The sequence below is a fragment of the Nilaparvata lugens genome, chromosome X (assembly GCF_014356525.2).
Source record: "Nilaparvata lugens isolate BPH chromosome X, ASM1435652v1, whole genome shotgun sequence".
Lineage (NCBI taxonomy): Eukaryota > Metazoa > Arthropoda > Insecta > Hemiptera > Delphacidae > Nilaparvata > Nilaparvata lugens.
Genome location: NC_052518.1, coordinates 3,831,871 through 3,855,535, shown reverse-complemented (window position 1 = coordinate 3,855,535; position 23,665 = coordinate 3,831,871). Strand labels below are relative to the sequence as shown.

At 33.4% G+C, this 23,665-nt stretch overlaps 2 protein-coding genes across 4 annotated transcripts in view; one reads left to right on the top strand and one right to left on the bottom strand.

Moving 5' to 3' along the window:
• The window catches only part of LOC111043628, a 28,665-nt gene extending 16,624 nt beyond the window's left edge, over nt 1-12,041 (top strand). Inside the window, exons 8-11 of the mRNA XM_022328631.2 lie at nt 566-600; nt 4,887-4,962; nt 9,188-9,280; nt 10,220-12,041. Coding sequence (XP_022184323.2) covers nt 566-600; nt 4,887-4,962; nt 9,188-9,280; nt 10,220-10,671 — 656 coding nt within the window. The 3' untranslated portion in view covers nt 10,672-12,041. The remainder of the gene's footprint in view (nt 1-565; nt 601-4,886; nt 4,963-9,187; nt 9,281-10,219) is intronic.
• A 3,680-nt stretch (nt 12,042-15,721) lies between these two features.
• Nucleotides 15,722-23,665, bottom strand: part of LOC111043981 — a 44,251-nt gene continuing 36,307 nt past the window's right edge. For 2 of the 3 annotated variants that reach the window (XM_039442246.1, XM_022329030.2), the window contains 2 exons: nt 23,413-23,665; nt 15,724-20,955 (listed from right to left, as the gene is read on the bottom strand). The exon at nt 23,413-23,665 is cut by the window's right edge and continues 34 nt beyond it. In XM_039442246.1, coding sequence (XP_039298180.1) covers nt 20,802-20,955; nt 23,413-23,665 — 407 coding nt within the window. In that variant the 3' untranslated portion in view covers nt 15,724-20,801. Of the gene's footprint in view, nt 20,956-23,412 lie in introns of all 3 variants that reach the window. The other variant, XM_039442245.1, reaches the window with a different exon arrangement.

Below are 23,665 nucleotides of genomic sequence, written 5' to 3'. Positions count from 1 at the left end.
ATAAACAATTATTCTCATATTTATATTGTTTATTTTTCTGTGTGGCGAAAAATAACGTTCTCACCATGGGCAAAAATGTTTTTCCGGCTCTCAATCTTTTCTAGTCCGAGGCCGTAGGCCTTGAAAACCGATTTCGAGACGGAAAAGTCTCATTTTCGGCCCTTGGTGCGAAATATACTATTACAGTGCTACAGAACTTTTCGAATCTATACGTTGGGTTCATGATTGCTGTTTGAGAAATAAATTTATTAATTCAACGTAATATCTATGTTAGTATTGGAAGCGCATTTATATTTTATTTTATTGTTTTGGTGACGACTGTAAAACTGATACATTATTATTATTAATAAACAATGAGATTCAGGAATCGTCACTTGACCGCTTAAATATGCTAATAATAGAATCCTTTCATTAGTTACGAATTCACCTCGTGACAATATAAATAAACTAGTGAATATCATTCTTTATTGAAATAAATAACCAACTATTAAATAAAATGTAAGTAAAATATCAATTCATCTTGTATCAATATTAAATAAGCTAATGTCTGAATTCTATTTTACAGCCAATGGAGATGCAAGGGCAAATATGATTAAAAAGGTGAGAAGACAATTTTTACTGAGCATTATTTACACTATTTTCATTAGTATTTCAGTTTAGAAATGTTTAAAACCGGTTGGAGAAACCTCATTTGGTTAGCTAAACAGAAGATAAATATGAATAAAAAAACAGTAACATCATGATAGGATCATGTTTTTTATATATGATGTGATACGTATATATCTGAGTTTCATTCATGATCATGAGTCATAATTTCATTAATACATATTATATCAGGGTGATGAAAATTGTCCTCGGGTGGGAAATTTATCAGGTATGAAAAAAAATTGAAACTCAATTGATGATTCACGACAATACAGGGGTGAGTCATATTGAACTTTCGGGTTTTGGAAGGGCGTTGCACGAAGAAGGAATGGAGCAGAAGGGTGGGGATGGTGTCATTAGACGCGCCATGACTTGCAGTTTTAGTGTGAGCAATGGCTTGGTCGGGACAACATCGTGCGTTCGTAGTTGAAGAGTTTATTAAAAATGGCGGCTCCGTGATCACAACACAGCGTGCGTTCCGTTTACATTTTGGTCGACGTGATCCACACTGTCACTCGAGGGCTGTGGAGTGGTCGTTCATGTAGGTTTCGTGGTTTATTCTTAGCCCAGTATCGAAAATTCTGTTGATAACAGTTCCGGCGAGGTGAAAATGTGCCTCATCACTGAAGATCAAAACAGCAGTGCGGGGGATCTGCTGAATATCGCGGCATAAATTTCTTCGTGTGTCTTCAGTCTCTGGGTGAAGTTTAAGGTCTCTATGCAGTATTCTGCGGACACTACTGAAAGATAATCCTAGTGAAGAGGCATGTTTCCGAACAGAACGCCGAGGGAATTGATGAATTGAAGCCCGCATCCTAATTCGGCCTTGTGGTCTTGTTTTTAATGCTGATGATTTTGCTCTAAAATTTGATATCCGATTTCTGATTGTTGGTCCAATGGGAATGGGATCACGTCGACCAATAGCAAGATGTAAACGGAAGGCACGCTGTGTTGTGATCACGGAGCCGCCATTTTTAATAAACTCTTTAACTACGAACGCATGATGTTGTCCCGACCAAGCCATTGCTCACACTAAAACTGCATGTCATGGCGCGTCTAATGACACCATCCCCACCCTTCTGCTCCATTCCTTCTTCGTGAAACACCCTTCCAAAACCCGAAAATTCAATATGACTCACCCTGTATAAATAATCCAAATATTATTAATGATATTAGTCATATTATAAATGAGAATAATCTTATTTTTCTGTATTTTCTAGAATAAAAAAATTGAGCTCAAATTTCTTCAATGTCACATTATATCCCCTCTAAATATACCTGTACGATCATTTTCCTGCACCTGTAAACTGTTCCTAAATTGTAGGTTGTAGCATAGAGAAACAATAGAATAAGTAGATATCCCATGGTATAGGGCGTTTATGTCGCAACTTTTACTGTTATCTCAAGCCTATAGTCCACGTAGTTCTTTCCCGTGAAGCTTTATGACGCTGGTAGTCTCTCATATTGTGCCGTTCATCCACTCTTACCCCAACAAAACAGTAAAAATCGACAGTAATCGGCTTGAGAACAGTAAAAGTTGCGACATAAATGCCCTATACATGGGATATCTATTTATGCTATTGTTTCTCTATGGTTGTAGTCATCCTACTAGGTTATTTGTTGGTATTTGTATAAGCTATTGTAAATGACGTTGTTTGTAACATTATTATGTTTCTTGACAATAAATATTAATAGATTGTGTGCTATACTTTCTAATTGGCCAGGAGAGCAAATGCTAGTTTGGCCGCCAATTGAACTAAGGCTGTGAACAGTAAAAGTTGCGACATAAATGCCCTATACCATGGGATATCTATTTATGCTATTGTTTCTCTATGGTTGTAGTCATCCTACTAGGTTATTTATTGGTATTAGTATAGGCTATTGTAAATGACGTTGTTTGTATGGAAACTTTTTTCAATTGAATATGCAATCATTACTAAACTGATCACCATTACCAATATTTTCCCACCCAGCGATTTATGAGGACACAGAACAGTTGGGGAAAAGAGTTTGTGTCCTGGCAGATGTTATTGCCTGTCCGCTAAGGCGGAAGAGGAGAGGAACTCAAAAATAAGAGTTCTGACCAGGGAAGACCAATAGTAGAAAAGAAAGTAAAGAATGGCACAAAGCTTTGTCAATGGAGAAGTCCCATTCTAGAAGTTGAAAGCAGTAAGGCTCAACTCACACTACCTCGACTCCAATCGAGGATACTTCAGTCTCTCGACCTTACGACTTTCTTACTCATTGTCACTACTTCAGTTCCATGCCACTCCATCTTCTAACCTCACATTATTAAAAATATAAGACCCAATTCGTCACTTCTGCGCATGTAACAAATTTTATAATAATTATTATGAATATATTGTCTTATCTAATTCTTATTATTGTCTAATCTAAAATTATAAAACATCACTTTCATAAAACATAACCTCAGTTTCATTAAAAATGCACGGTACTAACTCAAGTCGAGGCTTGACCAACATGTCGAGTCGACGCTCGACTCAGTCTCACAGTCGTGAGGTCGCGGAGACTAGAGTCGACTGGTCTGAGTGTCACCATTTGAAAACACATGCTGCGTCGAGAAGAGACTAGAGTCGCAGTCTCTTCTCGACTTGAGTCGCGTAACGCTGGTTACACACTGGGCGGTTTCGGCCGCGGCGGCGAAACTGCCGTCGCCGCCTCGAAAAAAAGTCGAGCTTACACATTCAGCGGAAAAAATTCTGCCAAACATGGAGCGGCAAAATTACCGCCACGTATGATCAGTAGCCAAAATAATTCTTGTAGTTCTTCATCGCAAATGGGTTGTGACTTCTCTGTTTCATGAGTGTTCAGTTAATTGTATTTTGCACATTTTGTCCCACAAAACTAGCCTCTGTTCTACAAATGATATTAACAACTCATTGTCTATTAATTCACTCATTTTCTCACACTCGTCAACCACAAACACTTAAAACAATCCATAAATGTTATAAACAACTCACAAACTTTACAACAAGACACAAATTAAAAGGCTGATTTTCAAAGACCTCTGACTTGGAGCAACTGGGAAAGACGACTGATCAGCAGCGACGGTAGACAACCGCCAAATGTGTAAACGCCCATTTGGTCACGTACGCCACTGCGTAGACAAGAGCGGCAAAAACACCGCCAACCGCAGTGGCAGTGGACGGCTGCACAGCTGCCGCCAACGGCAATATGGCCGCGCGGCGTTTCTGCCGCCCAGTGTGTAAGCTTCCATTTAAGTCTATAGACTACTGCTCGAACGGCGACGACGGCGAAATTACCACCGCGGCAGAAACCGCCCAATGTGTAACCGGCGTAAGTGTGAGTTGAGTCTAAGAAGACTAAGAGGGGACGGGGAAGAAGGGCTTTGGAGAGGCTGATTGCAGTTGCATTAACAACTGGGCAGTGGGATCACCAACCCCTACCCCAGGAAATACAGTAACTCATTCAACATAGCAAATTAAATCATTGTACAGTTGAATATCATCGTTCAAACGAATATTGATGCAGATCATTATAGATGTAATAAATGTAGTTACAGTAATCTCAAGTATAAAGAAAGTCCAAAAATGAAGATAAGTATTTGAATTTCACAGGAGTGACATTCTTCATACATGACATGATCCATATATTATTTCTTGATTATTTTTTTTTAATATTATTTTCCAGTCGTGGAATTAATTATTGACGTGATTGGTAAAGCGATTTAATTTCCAAGATATTATGATTATGATATACAGTATTATGATTCAACTCCATGCGTCATACAAACTACAATGAGTTGGCTTTTGGTCTGCAAATCAAGGTCTTGTTTGAATACCACATAAATACTTATTGAATCTTCTTTTTGAGGCTCACTATCCGCCTTTAGTTAACAGGTGATTGTTTGATATATCGCTTACCTGAAGGGATAATGAAGGAATCTTACCTGAAGGGTCTTAGAAATCAATTACAGGCCGTCTTAGTGCGGGCAGTTTAAACCGTACATAATAGTATTTTCCAAGAAGGGATATTGTAAGGATAAATGGCGTTTTAGACGAATTTGTCTGCTATTTGAACTAGGCCACTTGGGAAAAAATACTTTGCTTTTGTCTTGCCATTTCATTTTTTTGTTGTTTTGTGATATCTTGTTGGCTCACTTGATTTACTTTACCATTAGTCGTCGAATGTAATTTTATGTTGAAGTCGTGTCTACCTGTATTGAAACTTTTGCCAATTTAAGTTTGATTTGTTTTCAGGAAAGTGAAGATCCTTGGTCGGGCGCAGTGGGAGTTGACTTGGATGAGGTAGCAGCTAACATGACTTATCAGAAAGGTTAGTTTTTCAGACTAATGCTATCAGACTTATCAGAAAGGTTAGTTTTCTCCCAGACTAATGATACTAGACTAGAAAGGTAAGTTTTTTCTTCTAAATGGTATGAAAGTTCTCAATTTCGTAAGTGAAATGGTGTAGAAATGGGAGAAACCGATCAACATCATTCTGTATTAATCTGATTGGGGGAAAATAAGCAAATAAGGCTAAACTGTGAATGTATAGTCAAATTTCAATTTCAAATCACCGCTTTAAACTGAGTACTTTTCAAGCACTTGTCAAGATTCATGATTACTGACCTAACAAAATTTACTTCAGACTTCACTTAATCAGATATAGATCAGACACATGTGAATCTTGAAATAAAAATAAAATCAAAGTGCCCTTTCTATACTTTATTAATGCATATATAACATATTTCAGCTAATAAGCCATTATCAAATTTTTTGCATCATTCTCATGCACTAATAAACTATTAAAATCTACTTTGAAGTTTGTATTTCAATAAAATGTTCAGCCCTATGTAACAAATAATTGAATAAGTAAAACCATAGAGAAACAATAGCGTAAGTATCCCATGGTATAGGGCGTTTATGTCGCAACTTTTACTGTTATCTCAAGCCGATTATTGTCGAATTTTACTGTTTTGTTGGGGTGAGAGTGTATGAACGGCACAATATGAGATAATATACCATATGAGATATATATACAATATGAGATATATATGATATATACTGGCATAATATACCAGTGTCACACAGCTTCACGGGAAAGAATTGCATGAACTATTGGCTTGAGATAACAGTAAAAGTTGCGACATAAACGCCCTATACCATGGGATATTTACTTACGCTATTGTTTCTCTATGATAAAACCTTGTCTTCTTAAACTTTGTTTGTACTGTAATATGACAAACTTAAATCCTTAACTGAACCGAAATTATCTGGCTTGTTCTGTATCACATGGGGAAATAACATTGAAAAGCAGAATAAGAAAATCTACATTGTATTTGATAGAAAAATATCTTCTATAAGCTATGAAATCAAATGTATCAAGAAGAGTAGGTAGGCAGCACACTTTCTGGGCTGCTTTTTCTTTGTTTAAAATCTGCGACGCTACTGCATAGTCTTCTTATTAGCTCAAAATTTCAACCCTCAGTTTATAGTGAAATCGTGATATTGCCACTTATAGGTACAGCCAAATAGCACCATTGCTACTTATAGGTACAGCCAACGAGCTAAAATATAGTAAACTATAGAGTGGCTGAGTGGCCGCTATTCCTGTTACGAATTGAACATTGGCAGCCATGACAGAGAGAGGCAAGAAGCGGCGGAGAATTTGAATGGCCCTATTGATATAATGGAAACTTGCATAAAAGACAAAGTGCAAATCAGTTATATTTAATAAATACTACTTTGAATTTTTATTGAGCATTTTAAGTATATGTATTACAGTTGTTATGCATCCATAAAATTAATTGTTTGAATTGCTTTACTTAAAGCCTTGGTGAAATTAATGTAGCCCAAGTTACAGTGTTAATACTGCTTAGCCGTACAAGTGCTCTACTAAGTTGAAATGCCATACCGCAACTGCAAAATTATGATTTTAGAAATTGGATTATTTTTTATGCTATTTTGAGTAGGGAATTCGAAAAAACTAGTCTATAAAGACGTTTCTTTGATACCAGCTTACGGTACTTATCTACATTATCTCTAAGTTCAAAACAAGAAGACAAAGTATGATAGTCAAAAAATAACAAACTAAGGCCGGTATTAGACGGTAATATTTCTGTCATATGCAGATCATATGAAATAAGTTGTACGAAATCATATTTCCATTTTTTTCATGTTACCGTCTAATACTATTACTATCTAATACCGGCCTAACATGATCATATAATATAAGCTGATCTCTATAGTTCATTCCAGTCAAGTTTGCAATATCATCATCATCATCATAAATATAATAATTAGTCATAGAAATCAATTTAATTCACAAAAACACACCTATTCCTGCAGTGGCAGACTGGCAACAGAGGCTCTTGTTGCCTCTCTCTGTCATGGCTGCCCCTTAGTTGGCCGTGTAACACATTGAGAGCGCTGAAAACACACCAACAGCCGCTCTATGGTTTACTATATTTTAGCTCGTTGGGTACAGCTAATCCCTCTACAGTAAATAATATATTGGGCTCAGGTATTCTGCATGTTGACAAATAGATACATAGTGTGGTCTACTTTATAATGACAGTATTTGATTATTTTCTTGACGAATATTTCAAAACAATTATCATTATAGCACTTGATCCACAGATCTAATTAGAGTGGAACAGCACCGTTGATATTCATTTATTCATTTACATTAACCAATGCACAAATCAAAAACAAGATTAGAAAAGAACCAACAGGCCTAGCTCAAAATTGTTCCCTTTTCGAATTTTGATAGTAGGTTGATAGATAGTAGTAAGCCAATGTCCAAAAGGTAGGTTATGTTACTTCACTTTGCTTCATGTTGATGGTTAGAATCTTTGTTATCAAATATGTAGGTTCCTTTATGTGTACATACGTTCTAGATCAGGGGTCTCCAACCTTTTTTATCCAAGGGCCACATTGTTAATTCTTGGGAGACTAAGAGGGCCAATAACAAGGATGTACGTGGAATTTGACTTGCGGGGACACACACGACGGGGGATTTGGGGGATGTACAATTATTATATAATATGAGGAGTTTTAAGTAATGTTTAAGTAGGAAGAAACAAATCAATTAATTTCATTTTAATACAAAGTCCAAATTATTGAGTGTAAAAAGCTCATAAGAAAACTTGACAATGCATGAATTTATAAAACGTTACCATGCTAAAAGAGAATACTCATTTTTAGTGAGAATTTGTTTTCCACTTGAATTATCCGCCCATTTAGGATCAAACTTTGTAGTTCCGATCATTAAAATTGATTTCAAATGTTCATCTGACAAGGTCGATCTGTATTTGGATTTAACAAACTTCATTTCTGAAAATGTCTGCTCACACTTGTAGGTACTGTAGATCCAAAAAAAGAGAAAACATAGCTTGAGCATGTTTTTTTATATTTTTAGTCTTTTTCTGGGAGAGAACTGTAAAATTGAAGTAGGTTACCTTCTTTGTAGCGTTCAAACAGGGACATGTACAGTCCATGCAGACCATTTGCTAATATCAATTTTTTTTTCAAATTCTTTATTCAAAAAAATAAACAATCAAAAACATTCCAACAACACAATGGTTGATCGCTGCTTGTTTACACCTAATTTTACACTTATTAAGAAATGGAGTGGCTAGTAAGAGAAGAGTACTGAACTCACAGTTGTTGTCAAAAATGTGTGTAGATATATATTTTTAAAAATCTGTTGCAATAACTCTCGGCGGGCCGGACAAAATCCATCTGCGGGCCGGATGTGGCCCGCGGGCCGTAGGTTGGAGAGCCCTGTTCTAGATAACAGTTCTTATTGTTTAGAGACCAGGGACTTATTTTTTGTTTTAGTTTTTAAGCTTAGTTCATTAATATTATACTAATATTATATTATATTAATACTAATTAATTAATATTATGTGTATTCTCTGACTTTTAATTCATTCTGTATTTGGTCATTTCATTATGTAGTAGTCTAATTTATATTTTGTAATCAAAATGCGGGTATCACTTATTCATTTATTTATCACATTTTGTACAAAAACTTAACATGAGGAAAGGCACAACAGGCTCATGCCCAAAACTGTCCCATATCCAATTTATACTATACTGTCCAAATGTTGGCTATGTCACTTTCTCTTTTCAAAATACAATTTACGCTCTTCAATACTCAGATAAACGAGCAAATTTTGAATCAAATAGATACCATTAGAGCCTAGAATCAAAAAATCTAGAACAGTAACTTAATAATTATTCAAAAAGTCTAAATTTTGAATGAAACTAGAAATTTTTGAGCTAAAAACTTTATCCTCCATAGAAGGCAGTGACAAGGCTGTTCTCTTTTCTTTCTCCACTGCCATTATAACATGGACCTCATTATAGTGGATTCAGGCAAATCCTACAGCTGAGTGATGCAGTGGTTGACATATTCAAGTCAATTCCTGCTTTGTCAACAATTTTTCCAATTAATGTTTTAGTTTAATTTTATTTTATTGATATTTCGATGAGATTATGATTGATTTAGTTTTTATTATCAATGATACATTTCTTGCCAACATTCATTTCAGATGGAAGCTCATCAAAACTGATGAAAGCAGCTCTTCAAGCTCTCCATCGACGGAAAGGCGTTCCTGTTCCTGTCAACGAGCCAATATATTCAGGTTAGTTGTTATATTCGTATAAAATCAATGCTCTGGTGACTATTCTCTACCAATTTCAGCTGTGCTTTTAGAATTAAGTTTGTTTTTCGGTAATTCTTCAAAATTAAATTTTTAATATGTGAATATTTCCTATTTTAGTTATAATAATGTGAAATATTTCTTCTGTTTAGTTTTGAAGCATCTAAATTTTAAAATCTACTTTGTGTAAATACTTGAGGACTGAAAATGTTGTGAATTGAAGAACTACAAGACTTAATCTATTTCGGACAATGTGTTATCTAAATTTGGGAGAGGAATAGCACAAGGTTACCTTATTTTTCCTCTCCCTATCATTTTGATAATTTACTTATTGTATAAATGAAATGACTGAATTTGATGTCAAATTGGTAAATTAGGCCTACAGACCACAATGGCCCAGTCAGATACGGTGCTATTTCTGATAGATTATTATTATACACAATTTTTTAAAATAATTTGGTGGAGGAAATGTTATAATAATTATATGTTGGCTTTGCTGGAGAAGTCATGGGTTAGAATCCCGCCAAACGCATGAATTTCATCATCTCTTCTCATATTAAAGCACAAGTTAATACTTATGTGGGCATCATCCAGAAAAAGTTACAACCGTTAATAATGGATGGAAATTACTGAGATATTGCAATTATTCAAATGCTAATTAAAATCTAAAAACTAATATTGAGATGATTACTTCTCAGTCAAGTCATTAAGCTAATTGCATTAATTTAGCAGTTTACTAGACTGCGAAGGTCATATCAATTTTTTCTAAATTTAATAATTCTACAGACATTTTTGCAACACATCAGAAAACCCGTCTTGCCTTAACAAAATTAATGTATAAATATTCCTTTCAAATTGACAACATTCTGTATATATACAAAATTCAAAAAAAAATCTACAATGAAGTTTCCTATTTTTCAGCTGCATCTTCTTCAAATACAGCTGGTCCTAGTATGCCTATTCAGCAAATACCGATTCAACAACAGCAAATGCAACAACAGCAAATGCATCATCAACAGCAACAGAAAATGCATCAACAGCAAATGCATCAACAACAACAAATGCATCAGCAACAACAGCAAATGCATCAACAACAACAAATGCATCAGCAACAACAGCAAATGCATCAACAGCAGCCACAGCAAAAGCATCAAAAACAACAAATGCTTCAACAACAGCAAATGCATCAACAACAGCAAATGCATCAGCAGCAGCCACAGCAGAAGCAACAACAGCAAATGCACCAGCAGCAGCCACAGCAAATGCATCAACAGCAGAAGCAACAACAGCAAATCAATCAGAAACAAACTCAACAACATATGCAGCCAAGACAGCCACAAACTCCTTTCAGAAAGCAGCAACATTATTTGTGATATTCTACTGCTTTTATGACAATTCATTCTCATTGAATTTTCATAATATATTATATTTATTGAACAGTCTCAATATTTATAGTTTTTAAGTAGACTGAATTAGACAAATTGTATTTGATTTATATTTTGTTACCCGAAGTTAGTTGTGTTGGACTGAAATAGATAGTAAATTGTGATCAAATAGTTTAGGGATTTAATGGAGTTCCGAGCTTTTAGTCTCAAGAGTATCAGTCAAACGATTGATATATTCCTTATTGAATAGCATTTTTACTAGCTGTTTTTCTTCAAGATATCAAAGTCTTCCTTGAGAGAAGTTGTATTTTTGTAACTAAAATTTCAAGTTAAGAAGTATTCATTTCTAATTTTATGAACCATTTCACATCCAAGATATCCAAGTCTTCCCTAAGAGTAGTTGTATTTTTGTAACTGAAATTTCAAATTAGGTATTCATTTCTAATATTGTATACCGGTATGCCATTTCACATCGCTGAAATTGTTGACCTTGTATATCGTTTATCTTGTCAAGTCTCAAACAGTTATTCTCAATTATCTTTTCTCTCTCTCATGACGCAGCTATCGCTAAAATATTGATAAGGTACTTAGAAAATATAGTACGCCGAAGTAGGGTGAAAATTTGAACTTTTGCCATTTTATGAAATACTTGGACGTTTTTACGATAAAAAATAATAGTATTTAATCCTCTCATTCGCATTATATTCCAATCAATAGTGCTGATAAAACACAGGCCCAATGATCTATTGAAATTGAAAGAAATGTGGCCCAAGTGCAGATCCCTGGGGATCCCCAACACATGACTGGTTGCTGGTTTAAAACTATCACTATTCAATTTCTTCCTTCCAATTTGAATAATTGATTCAAGCCTGCTCCCACCTTTAATAATAATATTATAATATCAATATTTTTATTTGTCTTTGTGTATTCGACCAAATCCTTTAACGACGTTATATAGAATATAGCATAGTTTTAGTTTTCTTCAAACACACCAATTACCAGCTAAATCGAATGTTTAATGAACATTTTAAATTAAAATAATTAGAAGTTGATTTACCAGCCCTAAATTAGAATTGCATAAATTAATGAAGCTTATCGGTTTCGAAAAAATCTTGAACGTTTGAAAGTTTCTTCTGTTTAAAAAGATGAATTTATCCATGTCAGAACAGGTAAATAAATTACTTTTTCCTAATTACATTGTATGAATAATAATAACATTAAGTGATGTAAAATTTATATTTTGAAAGATTATAAATTTGTTTTTGTTAAGAAAGACTGTGATCGAATAAAGGGAGCAAGTGTTACATTATAAATTTATCTAAACTGTATTTGAATATTATTAAAATATTTTCTAGTAATCTATTCTATTCATTTCCAACCTTCTCGAATATATTAGTATTCATTCAGGGCCCTGTTGCATGATAAAATGCAAGCTAATAGATTAATACTTTCTTATTCTAATAACCAGCTGATTACTGGTATTATTAGTTTGTATTTGACAAGTATTTTATCATGTAATAGGCCCATGATGGATAATCCTATACATAATTCCAAGCTACCACAAAATTGATCATTTTTATTTTTTACTTTCGAGGTGTTTATTCAACTTTCTTAGGGCTTAGCCATACAAGGCATTTTATGAGTCGGCATGACAGGACAGGACACTTACGCCAACCCAATATGTTTCGTTTCCTGTCGTACCGACTGAAAAAACGCCTTGTGTAGCTTGGCCTTTATTATTTAGGCCTGCATCAAAAGATAACTGCAAAACTAACAATAACAACATACTGTGATCTGCATATTGAAGTAATGTTCTGTAGTTAGTAATCCTGTAGTTTTCTACCCAGTTCGAAATGAGTTTAGTTTAGGAGATTAGAATTTATATTTGAATTGAATAAATAAGGCTACACTACTGATTAGATAAAAATAAATCGACATAATATTTTTTAAAATTCAGGATGTTTGCCTGTGTGTCTGATTTCTCATAATGGATTTCCTCATTGTTCTGGTCCTAAAGTTGGCCTTCAACGATATTGCAGGTCTGTCAAACATTTTCTGTTCAAGATTTTGTGTCTTCAGCGAAAGGCTTCAAGCGAAAAAATTTTGAGGTTAGGTTTTTGTGTCTTTGACTTTTATTTGTTTATTTTTTCTTCGCTGCTTTATTTGGGGTTAAATTATGTTTGTATCTTTATGATTTGTAATTTTCTAGTGATTCATTTATTGTAATTGGTTGTTTATTTCATGTTGTAAACAGCTGTTTTTCATTTGAAGCCTTTTGTACAGACATCTTTGTCATGATGACTACAAATGATACTAAAATAAGTTGACCTCAAATAGAGCAGCGAAGAACTAAATAACAAAAAGTTGTTGACAAAAAACCTAACCTCAAACTACGCGCCAATCTGATATGCGCAGTAGGTACACTCTGTTCACCTGTAGGCTACAGCTATAGTAGGCTATAGGCTACAGTAGGGTTTCACCTACTCCAGACCCATGGACCCGACTATACAAATGTCTTGTATTCTATAGTCTAGTGCAGGGATCTCCAACCTACGGCCCGCGGGCCACATCCGGCCCGCCGATGGATTTTGTCCGGCCCGCCGAGAGTTATTGCAACAGATTTTTTAAAATATATATTTATACACATTTTTGACAACAACTGTGAGTTCAGTACTCTTCTTTTACTAGCCACTCCATTTCTTAATAAGTGTAAAATTAGCTGTAAACAAGTAGCGATCAACCATTGTGAGATATTAGCAAATGGTCTGCATGGACTGTACGTGTCCCTGTTTGAACGCTACAAAGAAGGTAACCTACTTCCATTTTACAGTTCTCTCCCAGAAAAAGACTTAAGTTAAGTTCATCTGAAAGACTTAACAAATATAAAAAACTATGCTCGAGCTATGTTTTCTCTTTTTGTATCTACCTACAAGTGTGAGCAGACATTTTCAAAAATGAAGTTTGTTAAATCCAAATACCTTGTCAGATGAACATTTGAAATCAATTTTAATGATCGGAACCACAAAGTTTGATCCTAAATGGGCGGATAATTCAAGTGGAAAACAAATTCTCACTAAAAATGAGTACCGTATTCTCTTTTAGCATGGTAACGTTTTATAAACTCATGCATTGTCAAGTTTTCTTATGAGCTTTTTACACTCAATAAATTGGACTTTGTATTAAAATGAAATTAATTGTTTTTTTCTTCCTACTTAAACATTACTTGAAACCCCTCATATTATATAATAATTGTACACCCCCCCCAAATCCCCCGTCGTGTGTGTCCCCACAAGTCAAAATTCCACGTACATCCTTGTTTTTGGCCCTCTTAGCCTCCCAAGAATTAACAATGTGGCCATTGGATAAAAAAGGCTGAAGACCCCTGGTCTAGTGTCTAGACTATATTATTCAGGCGCCAATCGGAGAGCCTCCTGCCCAGCCGACTCTAAATACGCCGTCTGAAAAACGCTTAGTATGGTCTGGCCATTAGACGCGCTAAATTTCAGAATGCATGACGCTTGTTTAGTTTACCACATAAGAAACAATGCATCCAGTTGATGAGCGAAAAAATTCAGCGCGTCTGAGATGCCAGTATAGTTGGGGCCTACGTCGAAGCCACAGCTACTAACGTTCAGGTTTTCGAATGTACAGACGTATCTGACCTATGAAAGATTCGGTTAGTTTCCATCTTTGCAGGCAAAATGACACTCTACTTGGTAATGTGTTGAATAACAATAACAGCTGATAGCTGATGAATTATAATGGCAGAGAAGGATAAGAGAACAGCGTTGTCGATTCTCTGCCTTCCATAGAGGATAGCTGATACTAGTAGCCTATATCTGATGTAGTTGTTCATTAGTGTTTAAAATAGTCAATTATATTTTTTATGCGCCAAGAAATATATTTTTTCTTATATGTTTTAAATATTTTGTTAATTATATTTCTACATTGGTGAAAAACGATTCGGTAAGTTGCAGAGCTAGAGAAGGATAGCGCTATCTGCTTGTCGAATGATAGACAAGGATAGCAACAGTAGCAAACTTGATCAAAACGTGGACCTCACTATAAAGACACGATACACTTTTGCCTACACTTGGGCCTCTACTTTATGCCAAACTAGCAGGTATTGAAGAATTGAAGAATTTAAAATAGGCCTACAACCATCCTAGATTAATTAAGAAGCTATATGCAAAATTTAAAGTTTATCAGTCCAGTAGTTCAGACGTGATGGATGATGCGTCATTCATGAGTTTCCTATCGCGTACGTGTATAAGCCAATTCTTTCCTTTATTGTATTTTAGATCTAGAACTCCAAAATTCATTCCAATTAGACAATAATTTAATGAATGAAAGACCATGAAGTTTTGTATTGACTGATTTGAGCCAAATCAAAATGTTTGTATTGACCATAACATATAACCACTGTTATGATTTAAAATTGATTCCCAATTTTTCTCGTACATAGTTGAGCCGGTTGTTTGAAACACTACGGCTCAATTCACACTTACGCGACTCAGGTCGAGAAGAGACTCGACTCTAGTCGAGAGCATGTTTCCAAATGGTGACTGTCGCGGAGACTAGAATCGACTGGTGTGAGTGTCACCATTTGGAAACACATGCTCTCGACTAGAGTCGAGTCTCTTCTCGACCTGAGTCACGTAGGTGTGAGTTGAGCCAATACTTGTTTGTCTCACTGGAATATTGCAAACGACTGGTTGCAATAAAACTCAACTCAAACTTGACTGGTTAGAAAATACAAACAATTATTATCATCATCATAATTTTCTATATGGGTTGGAAATAGGTGCTGTCTCCCATTGAATATATTACCTATATTTTATTTCGCTTAAATTGAGCAATAAAAAGTAATAACAAGTGTCGATTTTAGTTCCCAATTGAGAATTTAAAATGAAGATGACTTTCCAGTTTTGAGAAAAACGGTTGTCATACGAAAGATGTTCCCATACTTTTCTCTGTAGAAATTATTACTCTAAAAAAGGTAAGTAGGTTCAAAGATACTTAAAAAAATACACAACAATGCAACAATGAATGAAGGTTCAATTCACAAACATATGACATTACAAACAGACCATTCATTTACAAAATTGCTTTTCAACTACCATATGGAACAGTTACAACAATTTTTAGTGAAAACTCTCAAATACTTACAGGCTACAACTATGAATAGAGGTTTAATTTACAATATGACTTTATAGAAATTAGCCGTCGGTCCCGGCTGCCTAAAAAGCAGTCGTTAGGTCATGTCAGAGGCCCTGAAATTGATCAGTTGCGACCTGAAAACTCTGACACCAGACCTGAGTCAGCCAGGTAACACGATATTATTATTATTATTGTTATAGAAATAGATAATGCTTTAAGAAAATGTTTGCTTTTTCAGATTAAAAGACTTTCCAACTGTGGAATTAGTTACAAAAATCTTGAGTGAAAACTCCCAAACTCTCTAACAAGAGTCTCTAACATTAAAAAATATACAGGCTACAACTATGAATAAAGGTTTAATTTACAATTATATGTTTTTATACAAATAGATCGTATGCTTTAAGAAAATGTAATTATTTTTTTTCAGATTAATAGACTTTCCAACTGTGGAACAGTTACAACAATTTTGAGTGAAAACTCTTCAATAAACTCTAACAAGAGTCTCTAACATAAAAAATATATAAGCTACAACTATGAATAAAGGTTTAATTTACAATTATATGACTTTATAGAAATATATCATGCTTTAAGAAAATTTAATTGCTTTTTCAGATTAAAAGACTTTCCAACTGTGAAATTAGTTACAAAAATCTTGAGTGAACAATTCTAACAAGATATTCTAACATTAAAAAATATATATGGGCTACAGCTATGAATAAAGGTTTTATTTAAAATCTATGACTTTATAGAAATAGATCGTGTTTTAACAAAATTAAATTGCTTTGTTGAATTAAAGGGTTTTCCAAACATAGAATAGTTATAAAAATCTTGAGTGATCCATTATAACAAGATATTCTAACATTAAAAAAATCTATGGGCTACAACTATGAATAAAGGTTTAGTTTACAATTATATGACAATATAGAAATAGATCATGCTTTAACAGAGTTAAATTGCTTTATTAGATTGAGGGGCTTTCGAAATATGCAATAGTTACAAAAATCTTTAGTGAAAATCATCAAATATAAATATACAACTATGAATAAAGGTTCAAATTACAATCATATGACTCTAAAGAAATAGATCATGTTTTAACAAAATTAAATTGCTTTGTTGAATTAAAAGGTTTTCCAAACATAGAATAGTTACAAAAATCTTGAGTGATTAATTATAACAAGATATTCCAACATTAAAAAAATATATGGGCTACAGCTATGAATAAAGGTTTAATTTATGACATTATAGAAATAGATCATGCTTTAACAAAGTTAAATTGCTTTATTGGATTAAAGGGCTTTCGAAATATGGAATAGTTTCAAAAATTTTGTGGAAATCATCAAATATAAATATAGGTAACACGATATCTTAACATTAAAAAAATATATAGGCTACAACTATGAATAGAGGTTTAAATTAAAATCATATGACTTTATAGAGATAGAACATGCTTTAACAAAATTGGATTGCTTTGTTGAATTAAAGGGTTTTCCAAACATAGAATAGTTACAAAAATCTTGAGTGATCAATTATAACAAGATATTCCAACATTAAAAAAATATATGGGCTACAACTATATGAATAAAGGTTTAATTTATGACATTATAGAAATAGATCATGCTTTAACAAAGTTAAATTGCTTTATTGGATTAAAGGGCTTTCGAAATATGGAATAGTTACAAAAATCTTTAGTGGAAATCATCAAATATAAATATAGGTAACACGATATCCTAACATTAAAAAAATATATGGGCTACAACTATATGAATAAAGGTTTAATTTATGACATTATAGAAATAGAACATGCTTTAACAAAGTTAAATTGCTTTATTGGATTAAAGGGCTTTCGAAATATGGAATAGTTACAAAAATCTTTAGTGAAAATCATCAAATATAAATATAACACGATATCCTAACATTAAAAAAATATATAGGCTACATCTATGAATAAAGGTTTAATTCAAAATCATATTATATACAAAAATATTATGCTTTAACAAAATTGCTTTGTCAGGCTTTCCAATAATTGGAATATGTAACAGGAACAACAATCTTGAGTGAAAACTATCAAATATAACAGCTTGATGAAAGACAAGACATTCCTACATCATGAACCTAAGTTGAGGATTGGACAAATATTTAATATAATCAACAAGTACTGTAAGCATACTAAAATTATTGCTTCTCATAAAATATTGCAAACTTTATGAAGCTTGAAGCTATGTAGAAATAATATAACGATGAATCAGTTGCAAATCACTGAAATTTAAATAGCATTTTAAATCTATGTAATACTCACTACAAAACTTGAACGTACCTAACAATTAAAAAAAATCACAATCCTGAAAATTAAAAGCAACAATTATAAAAATCACCACCCTGAAAAATCTGTAGCGAATCACTGAAATTAGATTACTATTTCAAAGTTGTAGAATAATTACAATAATAACAATCATTAATATAAACAATTTAATAATTAAATAACGATTTATAAATGTTCTGATGTTTAACGGGTTTGAGCTTATGTATAGTATAGAATGGTCTATTGTTATAGGTGCTTAATAATATCAAAAATAATTAATAATTAAATCACGGTTTAATACATTTTATATGTGAAAAAATGTTTTGAGCTTATGTATAGTATAGAATGGTTATTGTTATAGGTGCTTAATAATATCAACAATGATTAAATCATGCTTTTATAAAAAAGGTTTGATGTTGAGCTGTTTCAATGTTGTTGCTTACTATTCAATAAAGTGGGTGCCAGGGTCTTTGCGACCAATAACGTTTGAAACTAAAGGGTTCCGACATAAGTTAGGATGGATCTTCTCAGGTAGAATCAGGTGTCTCCAACATGTGGTTGGACATTGTTCTTTGATTCTTTTGTTTTCATTCAATTTCACGGATATGATACGACTATTATTCAAAATTTATATAAAATTGAGCAGCAAATGGGAGGCACAAAATAACCTATGTATGTAATAAAACACGATTGTTTGATACTCAGTACTTGGAATTATTCTGGAAATGATTCCATTTCAACAATAATCGAAAGGATCGAATATTGTATGCCAATCACCCCAGAGTTGGTTGCAAATGTTTTCTTTTCTCGAGTTATAGTTGCAAAAGACATGGTCGCAAAGGCCAAGTCACAATAAAATATATTAAAACTGTATAACAGGTTGAAAATCAATCGCATATTGGTCAGTAGTGTTATCACTGGGATATTATATAGAACTATGAAAAGAGGGAACTTATTTTAGCTATTCATTAATTCTTTACCATTTACTTTGGAGATAATGACTTAAATGGTTGCATACTAAGATGTTTTCGGAATGAAAATTCCCTTAATTTGGGTCAGAAATTTATTTGTGGGAGAAGAAATCAAGTATAACCTTCAAGACCATTATTGTAAATGCCATCTCCAGAGATGATAGAATTTTGACAAAAAATATACAAATTTCATCTCCAGAGCTTCACATGGAATACAACTTGGCAGAAAATCAAACTAAATTTTTGTAGAAACGACGAATGTTATGTTAAAAATAATGTAATAATCTTAACCGGTCTGCCACTTACACACACTTGGAGTTCGATTTTTGCCATCATTATGAATTCTATCAGATAGAACGGAACTTGACAAACACATGATTTGTGCAGATACACATCAACTGTTTGCCAAGATATGTTTAATCTAATAGAATTTATAAGAACTGAAAAAAATCGTGCATTCAAAAATCATACCGTATCTTAGTCCGGCTGTACACAGTTGGTATTATAATATTATCACATTTAAAATTTTGAATCAAATGTGAGGCATGAATTATGCAGCAAAACATTTTTTCGAGGCCCTCATGGAAAATTATTATAATTTATAAATACGTTAATATCTTGATGACAACTATAAAAATAATTCTAAGCTCAAATTATCACTACCCTGATCTCCGAAATTTTAAAATTATGAACGGTTCCTTTGAGCAGCAGTTATGAAAATTATAATGTTAGTATAGAACGAAAACACATTTATCAGTTAATATAACTTGTACGGAAACATAAATCTTAGAAAAATTATATAAAATGTTTGTGAAATTATCCTAGATTTGAGTGGGATCAAAATATTATAAAATACAGTCTATTATAAAATAAAGTATTATAAAAAACAATATTGCAAATTGTATCACAAAAGTGGGATTGCAATATAATACTAATATTGTTCATATAATTGACAAAACAATCATTTGATAGAACAAATTTATAACATGAGTTATGAGTTATTGTATATAAATTAATCTAATTCTTCAAAATAGCTCATCAAAAGAACCTGGAAGTGAAAAATAGAAAGTTTATCTTGTAGCCTACTATTTAAAATAGATATAGGCTACTTATAAAATAGAGTTTATTGGGAGAATCACCAAACATTCACACGCAGTCTAATAATCTAGTCTGGAATGGTTTTCTAATTAGGACTATGGATTTCCTAACAAGATAATATGATAAATTTCCAAGTGATTGGACCCATTCACAAGTGAAAAAGTGCAAAACAGTCTAGATCTAAAGAAAAGTATCAGTAGGCCAATTCTCCAAAATGTTTTGTAGATTCTGATTATCAAGAATGAATATTATTGTACTTGTTAAAATCTTGAAGTTGAGACGGATGCAATAATGCCCATTAAATATGGAACAGTTCTACTAATCTATATTATACAAAACTATTAAAAATTCTAACATCAATAAATAATGTCCTATACAAGCATAATGTAGCCTTGATCCTCGAACCATTATGATCCTCTAGGAAGGCATATGCTACTGTATAGGACTCTTCAACATCAATACTATACTAATTATTTGGAAGGTACAGTAAGTTTTGAAAGAACTAGAGAGATATTATTGTGGAAGAGCTATTCTACCTTCACTATTCTATGATGGGTTTAAAACACAGATAGGAACCAAGGTAACATTTTTTACAGTACGGACTCTGTTGAGCGAATTCTTACAGATAAATCTTGAATCAATTGTCGGTAATGGTCGGTGTCATCTCCGTTATTGTTGATGCAGTATCTCTTGAATGGAACCAAGTTTGTGTATTTGAAGCTCATTTCATTCTCATCTTGGAAGCTAAAATATAGCGAAAAATTATAAAAATTTATTAGGATTTTCCCAAATTGCAATAGATTACAAACATTTCTGTCAAAGTCTTTGGGCATGTCAGATGGGCTAGTAGAACTAAACAATTGAAATTTACTAGAATGAATAGTATTCCAATATTAACTCGATTTTTGTTATAGTTTATTGAAGCAGAATAAACACATTTATTAACCTCTTTGCCTGGGTCAAACGCTTTGAAGAGTGTCTTTATTATCTATCTGAGGATTTGAGAATTTGTTTAAATGTAAGATTTTGAAGAGTAGCTTCATTCTCTAACTAGATTTTGAGAATTTTTCAACTGTGATGAGTTGAACAACCATTCAAACCGAATTAGTAGAGTTGTCAACAACTTTGCTACTACTCAATTTACAAAACTAATTTCAAACTAGCTCGACTAAAACTTTTATTATTTTCTCTCCTGTTAAGGCCTATTAAATTTCAACCATATATTTTTCTTGAGATCATCAAATACCACTGGATGAATGTGGTCGGTTTTAGGAGTTATTTTAGGGAGTCTTGAAAAAATTTTCTCACCCTCTAGGCCCTCAACTGAACCTGTGAATCAATTATTCTTGACATTTTTCATTTTTAAACACCTGGGATATGACTTGAAAACACAAAAACTACTATCTTGACATTTTTCATTTTTAAACAGCTGGGATATGACTTGAAAACGCAAAAACTACCTTCAGATTTATTCCTGGGAATATTTTGAAAGCCATACTTAGTTTGGTCTTCTGAACACAGAAACTCAATTTTATTATCGTTCGAAGACATGTCCGTCCACAAATGCTTGATACACTTGCCCTGTCGTTTAGTGGCCATTCTTAGCCGAGCTAGTCAGTCATTCGATTAATTTAAAATTATTTTTGTCTATTGAATAGTAGGACAGCTCTACAAATTCTGTCCGACTCATTACAGTTGCAAGGAGGCAGGAAATGTATAGATATTTTTATTTTTATTCAATTAACTACAGCGAAAATTGATTTTATATCAGAATAATATTCATTCTAATAAATTGAAATTGTTTAGTTCTGGCCAGACATGCAGTCACTCACTCCATTGTTGTTAGAGGTCTCGAGATATTACATGACCCTCAACCCCTATTAATGGTGATAGAGTGGCTGGCGTGGTAGTGATGTCTCTCTCACACATCTTCCCCTCTCACTCTGTATATGCTTACAGAAATAGAAATTATTTGAAGTGTCAAGAACTAAGTGACAAAACTCATCATAAAAAAATAATATTTGAGTCCCATGTGGTGGGAGGCAAAGGGTCCTGTTGTTTGTTTGCAGATGACTTGGGATTGAAAATAAACTGCGCCTCCAAGCCTGATCTAGATTTAGAACTTGAAAGAAGTAACACAGTTATTAATGATTGGTGGCGCAAACAATCTATCTCTCAATAAAAATAAAACCACTGACATCAATTTCAGTTTTAATAGAAATTCAAATGAGCCTTCCCTTAAATTTTTGGGTCTTCACTTAGACCAATGTTTGTCATGGAATGCTCACCTAGATTATATATGTGGCAGGTTGGCCAAGGGCATGTACATGTTACGAAGACTCAGTGCAACTGTTAATTCATCTGCTCTACTCAATGATTATTTTGCACACATCCAAAGTTTTTTAATGTATGGCATAACTCTTTGGGGGAACAGTGTGAAATCCAAATCAATATTTATCCTCCAAAAAAAGACAGTAAGAATAATTTCCAATATGCCATCTAAAACACACTGTAAGCCGCTTTTTGTCAGCCTTCGGATATTAACTGTACCATCATTATATGTCCTATATGTATTATGTTATGTGCATAGTAATTTGAATAGATATAAAAGAGACAGTACCTTCCACCACTTTAATACAAGAAACAGTCATGAACTGAGAGTTCAACAATACTCACACACAAAATCACAAAACAATGTATATTATATGTCAGTCAAGTTATACAATCATACTCCCGACCATCTAAAGCAGCTGCCACTCAATAAATTTAAGCGGGTTTTAAAAGAAGTATTACTTGCTAAGTGCTTGTACACTATAGGTGAATATTTTGAGGTTGACTGGAGTTAGGTGTTACAATGCTGTAGCCTACTACATCCTAACATTTAGTATATTTTTTACTAACAGCTTTAAGTTTTGTTGTGAACCTTTCATTGTTTTATGTTGTCTGACAATGGTCCATGTATTATTGTAATATTTATGACCAATAAAATATTTATTTATTTATTATTTATCGCTAGACTTCTAGGGAAGCGACCACACTGACCAGTACTTGAAATGTACGGCACTTTCAATACTGAAGAACTACATGACTTGACCTATTTCGGACTATGTGTAACCTTGGGAGAGGAATAGCACAAGGTTGCCTTATTTTCACTCTCCCTATCATTTTAATGATGTACTTATTTTGAAAATAGATACTTACTTGATAACGAAAAGTCTGCGATAGTCATGGGCAATGCATTCCTCTTCAAAGAATCTGTTGTGGATGGAAGTAAGAGCATAGAGGAATAGTTCATCAAGATGATGGGGCTCCCTGAGATCTTTGTTAGCAACCTTGGTATTATCGATCCATTCGGTGTGCCTGATAACGGCTTCTTTGTGCTCAACAAGGATATACCTCATATTGCAATTATTCATCATCTTCTCAACCCAAGCCACACTATCTATATTGATCT